At 42.6% G+C, this 13,090-nt stretch overlaps 1 protein-coding gene across 1 annotated transcript in view; it reads left to right on the top strand.

The window, feature by feature from the left end:
• Positions 1-13,090, top strand: part of LOC309415176 (small conductance calcium-activated potassium channel protein 2-like) — a gene marked incomplete at both ends in the record, with an annotated part of 112,750 nt that overhangs the window by 66,570 nt on the left and 33,090 nt on the right. The window contains 2 exon segments of the mRNA XM_082012617.1: positions 5,707-5,817; positions 7,329-7,456. Coding sequence (XP_081868743.1) covers positions 5,707-5,817; positions 7,329-7,456 — 239 coding nt within the window.

Raw genomic sequence — 13,090 nt, 5'->3', positions numbered from 1 at the left:
CAGCCTGGTGTCATCTGCAAACTTGCTGAGGGTGCACTCGATCCCACTGTCTCTGTCATTGATGAAGATATTAAACAGTACCAATATGGACCCCTGAGGGACATCACTCGTTACCGATCGCCGTCTGGACACTGAGTCGTTGACCACTACCCTCTGGATGCGACCGTCCAACCAGCTCCTCATCCACCCAACAGTCCACCCATCAAATCCATCTCTCTCCAATTTAGAGAGAAGGATGTTGTGGGGGACCGTGTCAAAGGCCTTACAGAAGTCCAAAGAGATGACATCAGTAGTGCTTCCCTTTTCCACTGATGTGGTCACTCCATCATATAAGGCCACAAGGTTGGCCAGGCAGGACTTGCCCTTGGTGAAACCATTCTGGCTGTCTCAAATCACCTCCCTGTCCTCCATGTGCATAGCTTCTAGGCGGATCTGTTCCATGATCTTCCCAGGCACAGAGGTGAGGCTGGCAGGTCAGTAGTTCCCAGGGTCCTCCTTGCTATCCTTTTTAAAAATGGGTGCAATGTTTCCCTTTTTCCATTCTCCAGGGACTTCACCTGACTGCCATGACTTTTCAAGTATCATGCAGAGTGGCTTGGCAACTACGTCAGCCAATTCCCTCAGGACTCTGGGATGCATCTCATCAGGTCCCATAGACTTATGGATGTCCAGGTTCCTCAGGTGGTCTCGAACCTGATCTTCTCTTACAGTGAGAGGGACTTTGCTCCTCCAGTCCCTGTCTTGCAGTCCATCCCCTTGAGAGGAGTGAGAAGAGAGACTGCCAGTCTGCCAGTCTTGCTCATCAAAGGGGGGTCTGCTTTCTTTGATCTTCCTTTTCTGGCTGACATGCCTATAGAAGCCCTTATTATTCTTTGCATCCCTTGCCATGTTCATCTGCAGACATGCCTTGGCCCTCCTGACCCCATCCCTACACAACCGGGCAGCGTGCCTTTACTCTTTCCAGGAGACCTGTCCCTGCTTCCACTGCCTGGGCATCTACTTCTTGCCCTTTAGTTTGACCAGCAGGTTTCCACTCAGCCATACTCATCTCATGCCTTCCTTTCCTGATTTCTTACACCTGGGGATTGAGAGCTCTTGCACTCTATGGAAAGCATCGTTAAAGATCTGCCATCTCTGTTCTGTTCCCTTGTCCTTGAGGGCAGTTTCCCAGGAGGTCCTATTGACTAACTCCCTGAAGAGCTGCAAGCTTGCTTTCCTACATTTCAGGGTCCTGACTTCACTCTTTGCTTGCCCTCTATCCCACAGGACTGCAAACTCCACCACTGCATGATCACTGCAGCCCAGGCTTCCCCCAGTCTTGATGTCACCAGTTAGCTCAGATGTATTGGTGACCAAGAGGTCCAGTATGGCATCCCCTCTGGTTGGGCTGTCTATTACCTGGCATAAGAACTTATCCTGAACGTGCTCCTGGATTGCCTACAGTTCGCTGTGCTACTTTTCCAGCCAATGTTGGGGTGGTTGAATTCCCCAGCAGGATAACAGCCTGCAAGCGTGATGCCTCCTGTAGCTGAAGTGAGAAGGTGTCCTGGTTTCAGCCAGGATAGAGTTAATTTTCTTCATAGAAGCTAGTGTGAGGCTATGTTTTGGATTTGGGATGAGAAAATGTTGATAATGTGCTGATGTTTTGAGCTGTTGCTAAGTAGTCAAGGACAGTCCAGCTTCTTGTGCTGGCCTGCTAGCAAGAAGGCTGGGGGTGCACAGGAAGTTGGGAGGGGACACAGCTGGGACAGATGACCCAGGCTGGCCAAAGAGATATTCCATACCATATGACATCATGTTCAGTATATAAAGTTGGGACAAAGAAGAAGGAAGTGGTGGAGGGACGTTCGGAGTTATGGCGTCTGTCTTCCCAAGAAACCATTACGCGTGATGGAGCCCTGCTTCCCTGGAGATGGCTGAACACCTGCCTGCCCATGGGGAGTGGGGAATGGATTCCTTGTTTTGCTCTGCTTGTGTGCGCGGCTTTTGCTTTACCTATTAAACTGTCTTTATCTCAAACCATGAGTTTTCTCACTTTAACTCTTCGGATTCTCTGCCCCGTCCCACCGTGGGGGAGTGAGCGAGCGGGTGCATTGTGCTTCGTTGCCATCTGGAGCTAAACCACAACAGAAGACTTCATCAGTAGATTCCCTTTGGTCGGGCCACCTGTAGTAGACACCAACCACAAGGTTCCCTTTGTTGCCTTGGTCCCTGATTCTTACCCATAAGCTTTCGACCTGCTCGTGGCTGTTCTTCAGAGACAGCTCTTCACACTCTATCCATTTCTTGACATAGAGTGTAACACCTCCACCCTTCCTTCCTCACCTGTCCCTTCTGAACAGCCTGGAGCCATGAATAGCTGCACTCCAGTCATGGGATTCGTCCCACCAAGTTTCAGTAATGGCGACCAGGTCATAGCTTTCAAGCAGCATGGTGGCTTCCAGTTCCTCCTGTTTGATGCCCACGCTGCATGCATCAGTGTAGAGGCACTTCAGCTGGGCTGTCGGCTGTGCCACCCTCTTAGAGGAACTACCCCTTAGTTCCTTTGAGGTCTTTCTCTGGTGCAACAGTTTGAGGGGCCTCGCTAGCACCCTGGCCCTCTAACCTTGTTGTGTCAAGACTATCCAACACCACACACCATCTCTCCTGCCCTGAGAGACTGTTAGGACAGATGGAGCCCAAAGTCATGGACTAAATGAACTCAACGAACATTTTAGAGGGATGGCTCATAAACTAAGGGAATGATAACTGTGTGTATATATCAAAAGACAAGGAAAGCGGTAGTGATTAACTAAAATGTATTGGAAAGTGGAGGACCTGGGCATGATGTTGATTGTATATAATAAGGGTTGGATACTGTCCTAATTTCATCTGGGATAGAGTTAATTTTCTTCCTAGTAGCTGGCATAGTGCTGTGTTTTGGATTTGGGATGAAAATAATGTTTATAATGTACTGATGTTTTCAGTTGTTGCTAAGCAGTCAAGGACTGTCCAGCTTCTCATGCTGGCCTGCCATCAAGAAGGTGGGGGGTGCACGGGAAGCTGGGAGGGGACACAGGCAGGACAGCTGACCCCAACTTGCCAAAGGGGTATTCCATACCATACAACATCATGCTCAGTATATAAACTGGGGGGTTGGCCAGGAGACGGCTGCTGCTCAGGAAGTGGCTGGGCATTGGTCGGTGGGTGGTGAGCAATTGCATTGTGCATCACTTGTTTTGTACACCCTTTTATTATTATTATTATTAGCTTTTTTTCCTTCCTTTTCTGTCATATTAAACTGTCTTTATCTCAACCTATGAATCTTACTTTTTTTTTTCCTATTCTCTCCCCCATCCCGCTGGGGAGGGACCGGTGAGCATACGGCTGTGTGGTGTTTAGCTGCCTGCCGGATTAAACCACAACAGCCATTTTGCTGTGCATCACTTGTTTTGTAAATTATTTTATCATCATTATTATCATTATTATTATTATTTTATTTTCCTGCTCTCCTATTAACCTGTCTTTATCTCAACCTTTTCTCAACCTTTTAGAATAAAAGTTCTACCTTTTATTTTTTTCCTGATTCTCTCCCCCATCCTGCTGCAGCAGGGAGAGGGTGAGCGAACGGCTGTGTGGTTGTTTTAGCTATCTGCCCGGTTAAACCACTACATCATCTTGTCAAAAGGTCAGGTGCATTTCTGAAGTGCTCAGCCTTAATCTGCATTGGACATCTTCCTCCTCTTTTGCTCTTCGTGGGATGTGAGGATGCCTTCTGTTGTGGTTTAGCCCCAGAGGGCAACTAAACACCACGCAGCCACTCGCTCACTCCCCCACGGTGGGACAGGGGAGAGAATCCAAAGAGTAAAAGTGAGAAAACTCATGGTTTGAGATAAAGACAGTTTAATAGGTAAAGCAAAAGCCGCGCACACAAGCAAAGCAAAACAAGGAATCCATTCACCACTCCCCATGGGCAGGCAGGTGTTCAGCCATCTCCAGGGAAGCAGGGCTCCATCACGCGTAATGGTTTCTTGGGAAGACAGACGCCATAACTCCGAACGTCCCTCCACCCCTTCCTTCTTCTTCGTCCCAACTTTATATACTGAGCATGACGTCATATGGTATGGAATATCTCTTTGGCCAGCCTGGGTCATCTGTCCTGGCTGTGTCCCCTCCCAGCTTCCCGTGCACCCCCAGCCTTCTTGCTAGCAGGCCAGCACAAGAAGCTGGACTGTCCTTGACTACTTAGCAACAGCTCAAAATATCAGCACATTATCAACATTTTCTCATCCCAAATCCAAAACACAGCCTCACACTAGCTTCTATGAAGAAAATTAACTCTACCCTGGCTGAAACCAGGACAGTATGTGTGCTACTTCTAATGAGAAACAGAAATACTATAGGAAAAGATCATTGTAGGCCTCAGAAAACAACTGCCCGAATTGCCCCACGAGACAACACACATACAAGTTCTAACACAACAAAGTCAGTAACAAACCCCACCCTGCTATCAAAAATATTCCTGCCTGATAAGAATAAAACATGGCAACTCCACTAAAATCCAACTAAACAGAAAACATTTCCCCACTATCTGTAGTAAGCACCCCAAACTTTCAAAACTCAGCAAAACACGCAATGGCCATCCCTACAAGAAGCACTAAGACAAACCCTAAACCATATCCCACAACATGTCAATCCCCTCAAACCTCAGGAAAATGCTCAGCTGACAGAGTCACAGAATAAACAAAGACCACTAACATCCCACGTAAATAAACCATAAACAACACCAAAGATATGAAAGAAATCCCTAAACTCAGCCACCATCCACACCCCATAACAGATGCTAGTAGCAAACCAACCACTCCATAATAGAGCGACAGATTAGACGCCACTGCCAGCCCCCCTAAAACAAAACACAATGCTAAAAAAAGCACAAAATAAGTCATAGTAGTTCCAGCTTGTGTTTTCTTCAAGGTCTATGGCCTGAAAAACTGTCGTCTAAACCACAGGAACCCATAAAGCACATTTCCTCCCCCCAGCATTCTATGTATAATTGTACATTATTTACCCCATATACCATATTAGCTCAGGGAATACATTCAATATATGGACTATAATCATTATTATGTAGAGCATACCTCTCCCCATCCTACTTTCAGGGGATTGGCAGTCCATGTTTGATAGATAAGAACTAGTACCTGTACTACAACCATCCATTGGCATACTGTACATATACTAAAGTGATGAAATACTAAATTTATGATAACTTTATTGTTAGGCCTTAAAGAACATCCTAAGAAATCTTTCTTTTTTGTGTGATAAATACTAACATAATCTTATTTCTTCTTTAGCAATTCCTGTACACTCTAGACAATTGTTAAGAACAGGGTATTCTGCATTTATTTACTAATATTCTGGGTTTTAAAATTGTTCTAATCACCCCCTTTGTTTATGCACTAGAAATGGAATGTGTTTGAATTTTCAACCCCTGAAGGAAAAAAATCAGAACTTTTAAATAATGCTGCTCACCAATTATTTTGATTCCTTGGCAGTTTACTAGCCTGCAATTGCTGACTTCTATTATTCTGAACTTAAATATCTGTATCATGTTTATCAGGGATCAATGACCTGATGCCTACCATATTTCTACACCAAAGGAGAAACTTCCATAAAAAACTCTCCAAAATGCAGTAATAACATCTTGGGGGTTTGTTTTATTGTTTTCAGGGTGCTGGGTGCACTGCATTGGTGGTAGCTGTGGTTGCAAGGAAGTTAGAACTTACCAAAGCTGAAAAACATGTGCACAATTTCATGATGGACACCCAGCTAAACAAAAGAGTAAGTCACACTTTATATTCACAACTGAAAAGGAAATGTGTGTTAAATTTATTTCATGCTCCATTCTCTTATTGAACTTTTTCATGGGTGTGATTTTGCAAAGTGCTATGTGGAGGAATTGAATGCCCTGAGCTTCTCTTTGAAGTTGAGGGCAACAGCAGGTTCTCAGAAGATTTTGAGGATTTGAATATTCTTCTATAGAGAGTCCTTGCAGCTGGAAGATAATTGATGTAACAACAGTTAAAACTTGTGAAACTAGAGACTAATATATTAAACTGACAAACTTTCATGCAGCATATGAGAAGAATATATAGAATTTTAAGATTTGTTCTATTCAGCTATCCTTCATATAAATCTAAATATCAGTTTAATAGTGTATCCAAGAGGTGTTTTGGTAGTTTCAGATTCATGAAACTCAAAGGAAATGAAAAGCAAACAAAACAAGCAACCAAATCTGAGATGTACCTCAGATCACAAATCCATTGCACAGATACTAGAGAAGTTTCCTCACAGCCTGAAGATAGCCAGATCTTGTGGAAATACAAGGACTAGAGATCTTGAGGAAGTCTCTAAAATCTGATTCTTCTTCCACTGAAGTCAGGACCAAAGTTCTACAGTGCTTTTATGGTTTCAAGGTTGGGAGCTCCTGCTGGGAAGAACTACTGCATAGCATTCCTAAAATGTCTTTACCTATACATTGGATTATCTCTAACGCTGCAGTGACTAGCATGATATAAAGCCAGAGGGAGAGAAAATACAGATCAATAACAAGAACTGTTTGCCTTTGCAAGTAGCCTAGTAATTCTGTCATTAATCAACATTGCATTGAAATTCTTTATCTATTGCTTTCAAGTATTCTTGGGAATATCGGAGGGCCTAGGAAGGAACTGTAGGTATTCTTATGTTTAACATTTTATAGAAAGCCTCATTTAAAAAAAATTCAAACCACTCATTAAATAGAACACTGGCTACATTTATTGAAAGTTGTTTTTTCATCTCCTCTAAGAATGGTAAGAAAGAAACCAGACTAAGAAAAATATAAAAACCAAACCAAACAAAAAACCCCTATTCTAACAGCTCTGAAAATTTATAAGACTGTTAAATTGCTAAGAGAAACAAAGGTAATAATGATAAAATAGGCAAGAGAGAAATTTTATGGTCCTATAAAATGCATCTAGTTAATTATGACACAGATAAGAAATTAATAATCCTTCACTGTAATTTATATTGTCATAAACAACAGATGGTCCTAACTCTTTTCAAAACGAAGAAGTAATTCCCAGATGCAAAGAGAACTTGTCCCAGTATCACTTTTATAAACAACATGGAAATTGCTCAGCTATCCCTTTGGTCTGATAATTGCTTTCTGGCCTCGCTGCTGCAGCTTCTTCATGTACCCACTTCCCACAGTTAGGCAGTCTTAAGTGCTTTAGAAAGACTTTACATTAGAAAAAATAAAAAAGAACATAATGCTATTTTTGTCAGCCTGGTGTTTTTCTTTTATGAAACAGGTGAAAAATGCAGCAGCCAATGTACTCAGGGAAACATGGCTAATTCATAAAAGTACAAAGCTGGTTAAAAAGATAGACCATGCGAAAGTAAGGAAACATCAACGAAAATTCTTGCAAGCTATTCATCAGTAAGTACAATTTTACTTTGTTTTTCCTGTCCAAGCACTCTCTCTCCTCCCCTCTCGTTCTCTTTTCCTCATTCTCTCTTTCTTGTTCTCATTCTGCTTCTTGTTTTTTCTCATTCCCTTTCTGTATCTCTTCCTATTTCTTTCTCATTTCCCCTCTCGCTCTCTTTTACTCCCTCTCATTCTCTTTCGCATTATCTCTTTCTTGTTTTCTTGTTCCCGTTCTTTCAGTCTTGCTCCCTCTCTTTACCTCTCTCTGTTTCTTTCTCCTTGTCTCAATATCTTTCTTTCTCTCTCTCTCTCTCATTCTTTAGTGCTCTGTCTTTTTGCTCCTTTTTCTTTCTCCCTCTTTCTTCCCCTTTTGATCTCTCTCAATCTCTCATGTGTCCCTCCCCATTGTTCTCTCTTCCCCTTCCCTATCTGTCTTTGTCTCTCTCACTTTCTCTTGCTTGCTTTTTCCCTTTCATTCTCCCTGATTTGCTCTCTACCTCTCTCTTTCTTGCTCCCGCTCTATGTTTCTTTCTGACAAAAGCCTGCATGCTCTCCCCCCACCCCCCACTCCTTTACATTGTCTTGTGTCCTGTCCCTCAGCCACCCTCAGTTTCTTGGTCTCTCTCTTTCTCCTCCTCTTTGTTCCTCTCCCCCCACCTCCTTGCTCACTCTTTCTTCCTCTCTTACCCACTTATCCCCCCCCCATCATCACTCGCTCTTTATTGCTCTTGCTTTGTCTCCCTTGGCTTCTCTTGCTTTCTCACTCTCTTGCTCACTTCCCTCCCCCCCACCCCTTTTCTTTCTCTTGCACATGCTCTTCCTCCTCTTTGCACGCTCTTCCTCTCTTGCACGCACTCTCCTTTCCTCACACATGCATTCTCTCCCTTCCTAGAACTGTGCTCCTGAGTTTGAATTTTCTCTTTCTGAGTAAGACAAAAATAAGGTTTTACTGTAGTATCTATCTATTTAGAAAAGAAAATACTCCAGTTATGTGCAGCACAGGGTAATGCAGAATTGTTGAGAGTGTTTGTAGGAGCTTTCTAGGTCACAGCCAGCTAAAATTGTACAGTGATTCAGTTACTCTTCCTTGGGAGAAATAAAAAGACTTTTGTCCCCAGCAGCCACAGACTCATAATAAGGAACATCCAGGACCCATGCTGCTATTTGTCTGTTCTATTTAAGATGCCTATACAGCCTGTGGCAGCCTTTTGTATGACCTGTGAAATGGGTTTTCCATGACACTGGGGAGATGTAGATTGATTGAGGTTTATTTTGAACTGATGTATTGATAATTTCTAAGTATGGATCTGTGTGTGACCCAGGCTGTGAGGAGAGCTGGGGGCAGCATCCAGCTGACCTACTTACATTCCTGAAAAAGATTCCTATGTGTCATCATCTTGCATAAAAGAGAGGAAGGGAAGGCTAGGTTATCAAAATTCCTATTAGTAAATTGAGGATAACAGTCATTGGTTCTCTGTCTCATAGCAATGTTGTAAGGACTAGGTAGCTAAGCTTTTAAGATATGAAGTATTCTACAAACCTCAATTACTATATCATATTTAGCAAACTTTCAGGGTTAAATGTTACTGTGCTCTTTTAGAAAAAAATGAGGCAATAGAGTCCACAAAACCTGAGGCATTTTTGGGTAGATAAAAAGGTTTTTTTAGCAGTTCTGTCATCCTGCTTAGCTTAAAGGATTGGGAGGATAAGAGGAGTGGCAGGGGTTGTGGGGTAGAAGGTGGCACGTCTTGTATGTCCTTTGCTGGACTTGAATCCCTGATTGCAAAGGTTATTCCATAACATTTTAACCTTGCTATTTATTTTGTGTGTGTGTGCATGTACACACACTTCTGCATGAAAAGAGGAATCTAAATTAAAAAGCATAGGAGATTTGATCTGCAGCTTTATATATCATTCAACCCTGAAGAGCTTCACAAGTTGTAAAGTGGTGTTCTGCACCTGCTTTAAAAATTCATTAATCATGTAGGAGGTGGGGTAGAGAAGGTGGCACCATGGATAGAAACATTGCTCTAGCAGTCGTCTTTATTCCAGCTGCAGAAGAGTATTGTGTGCAGGTTTTTTTCTCTCCCCTTGCATCTTTGAACTTTTCTCAAGGGAACAAGGGACCTCGTAGTAGCAAATGGCTCTCCTTTGTCTTTTTTGATTCTTATTTTTTTTGTTGGTTCCCCTCCCTCACCTTCCCAATCATTTGGCTGGAGACAGGAATAAAAAGTGTGAAGTTTCAAGACCAATTTTATACAAGAAATCAGAGTAGATAATGATAAGTCTCAAACTCACGATCCCTAAAGGGTCTAAAAATACTGTCTGTGACTGCTACCTTCAGCTGGTCTCAGTCTTTTTTCTTTCTAGTGCACACTTAAGAAGGTGAAATCAGTACTCTAAACAATAATATTAAAAGACATTTTATATACTGTATAAAGAAGAAAATCTGCAGGGGATAGTTAATGGAAAGGTTTGAAGGTACTATGGATTCCCCCATCATGAACATGAGAGAATTAGACTCCAAATGCAGCAGTTACTGATTGGAAGCAATAGCAACTCCATAGGACTTTCCACCTGTTGAATAGAGCCCACTGTGCTCGTGTGGTTGTTTTAGTATATTTTACAGTTTGTCTTCTGTTTTGTCTTTTTATTTCAACAAAATGAAAATAGAGCTCGGAAGTAAGTTGTATGAGCTGTTCCTTCCTAAATTTCCAGAATTTGCCACTGTCTGCATGCAAAAAATAGTCTTTATTTGTGAACTTCAGTGGTCTGATTGCTGCCATGGAACCATGATCCAGAATCATGATCTTTTGCTGTGATAAGTGAAGTTCATAAAATCAAAATGTTTCATATTTCCTCATAATGAATTTAAGAACAGAAGTCTGACTTTTTTTTTTAATCTGGCTACAGCTAAAGACTTACCATTACCTAGAGATATGTTTTCCAGTCTGTGACAGGTTTTGTGTTGGTTACCATTAGGTATTATCACATTGATGTCAGATGGTACTTTTTTTTTTCTTTCTACAATAACAATGGATTGCTCAACATTTTAAAATTTGGCATACTAACAAGAATCTTAAGAAAAGCAGAAAATATATATTCAGGAAATTGTTTGAGAGAGTGCTCACCAAAACACTGGGATTATAATTTTCTAGTCAAATCATGACATGCTTATCTCTGAGTAAATATTTTGTTCTGGGGCAGTAATGATATCTCATTACTTTGGAGACTACTCCATAATATTTGCTTTAGAATACCTCCAGTTTGTAGCCTCTGAAAGCACCATTTCTATAAACTGCATTTACATTTTGCTCTGAAGGAAGTCTCCAGGGGAAAAAGAGTGTATGACATCCCAGTAACAAGCTGCTGGAATTTCAATTTTATATGAACAGTTGATTTCTACCTTAACAGAGTTATTCCCACATATTAAGAAAAATATTTCACAGCATTCTTCTTCATGGAGGTTAGCCTAGATGTGAAAGGAAAATGTATGGTAACTAAATATCTGACACAAACTTCTGATTTTGAAGTATCTCCCCAAAGGCTTTATTTAAAAAAAAAGGTTAAAAAAAAACCCTCCTGGATTATGGGCGGGTTATTGTGCTCTCCATCCCCATCTTCCAGCTCAGGGGGCTGAATACCCTGCGGGTACCTGGACTGGCTATTAAAGACTGAGGCAAAGAAGGCATTAAGTACCTCAGCCTTGTCCTCGTCCTTGGAGACAATGTTCCCCGCCATATCCAGTAGGGGATGGAGATTCTCCTTGCCTCTCTTTTTGTTGTTAATATATATGTAGAAGCATTTTTTATTATCCTTTACGACTGTGGCCAGATTGAGCTCTAGCTGGGCTTTTGCATTTCTTGTTTTGTTCCTGCTTGACCTAACAAGATCCTTGTACTCTTCGTGAGTTGCCTGCCCCTTCTTCCAGAGGTGATAATCTCTCCTCTTTTCCCTGAGTCCCAGCAAAATCTCCCTGTTCAGCCAGGCCGGTCGCCTTCCCCGCCAGCTCTTCTTACAGCACATGGGGACCGTCTGCTCCTGCGCCTTTAAGATTTCCTTCTTGAAGACTGTCCAGCCTTCCTGGACCCCTTTGTCCTTCAGGACTGTCTCCCAAGGGACTCTCCCAACCAGTGACCTGAACAGGCCAAAGTCTGCCCTCCGGAAGTCCATGGTAGCAGTTTTGCTGACCCCTCTCCTTACTTCACTCATAACTGAGAATTCTATCATGTCGTGGTCGCTAAGCCCAAGACGGCCTCCGACCACCACATCTCTCACCAGTCCTTCTCTGTTTGTAAACAGCAGGTCCAGTAAGGCACGTCCCCTGGTGGGCTCACTCACCAGCTGTGTCAGGAAGTTATCCTCCACACACTCCAGGAACCTCCTAGACTGTTTCCTCTCTGCCGTGTTATACTTCCAGCAGATGTCCGGTAGGTTGAAGTCCCCCACAAGAACAAGGGCCAGTGAATGTGAGACTTCTGCCAGTCGCTTATAGAATGTCTCATCTGTCTCTTCATCCTGATTGGGTGGTCTGTAACAGACTCCCAGCAGGATATCTGCCTCGTTGGCCTTCCCCTTCATCCTTGCCCATAAGCACTTGACTTGGTCATCACAATCTTTGATTTCTATACAATCAAAACACTCCCTAACATACAGAGCCACCCCACCACCTCTCCTTCCCTGCCTATCCCTTCGGAAGATCTTATAGCCATCCATTGCAGCACTCCAGTCATGAGAGTCATCCCACCATGTTTCTGTGATGGCAACTACATCATAGCTGTCCCGCTGCACAATGGCTTCCAGCTCCTCCTGTTTGGTGCCCATGCTGCGTGCATTGGTGTAGATGCACCTGAGCTATCGATTTCAACTCTGGCACGCTACCCCTAGGTTCAACTCTAGTGAGCCTGGTTTTATCCCCTCCCCCCTCCAAATCTAGTTTAAAGTCCTCTCAATGAGGCCTGCCAGCTCATGAGAATCCTTTTGCCCCTTGGCGTCAGTTGCACTCCATCAGCTGCGAGGAGGCCCGGTGCCGTGTAAACCGCTCCGTGGTCAAAAAACCCAAAATTCTGACAACGGCACCAGCCCCTGAGCCATGTAGGGGCTGGCAGTGGCGTGGAGCTCTTTTGTGCCATTGCCGGAGTTTTAGTTTTTGCTTTACAAGAACAATTTTGTGCACTCATGTTTGCTTTATAAGATATATATATTGCTAAGATGATAAATGGAAACTAGGCAGAGTATGTGTTAGCAACCTAACTGCCACAAAATGCTGCCAACCTTATTTTCGAGTTAACCAAATGGATAGCTTGATTGCCTGTTGATCTACTAGTAGATTGCATGGCATCTATCACAGGTTTTATAAATTGATTTGTTGCTTTTGAAAAATGCTATTTCTTGCTTAGAACATCCACTAGAAAAATAATTGAAAGTCCAAGTAATTCTACTTTAGGAAACATTTAAAAAAAACACTTATACATATACATAAATTGCTTATTTTTTTATATCGCATCTAAAAAACATTCCTTTAGTAGTTAATCTGAAAAACATGGAGTTTGATTCAGGGAACACATAGGAAAGGTCAATTACATATCTTTCAGAGTATGTGCATCACTTATTAATAATAATGCAGTTAGCTAAGCATTAAAGAGA

The sequence above is a fragment of the Phaethon aethereus genome, assembly GCF_964289735.1.
Source record: "Phaethon aethereus genome assembly, chromosome: W".
Lineage (NCBI taxonomy): Eukaryota > Metazoa > Chordata > Aves > Phaethontiformes > Phaethontidae > Phaethon > Phaethon aethereus.
Note: the sequence above shows the minus strand (reverse complement) of the source record. Positions and strands in the feature narration are given on the sequence as shown.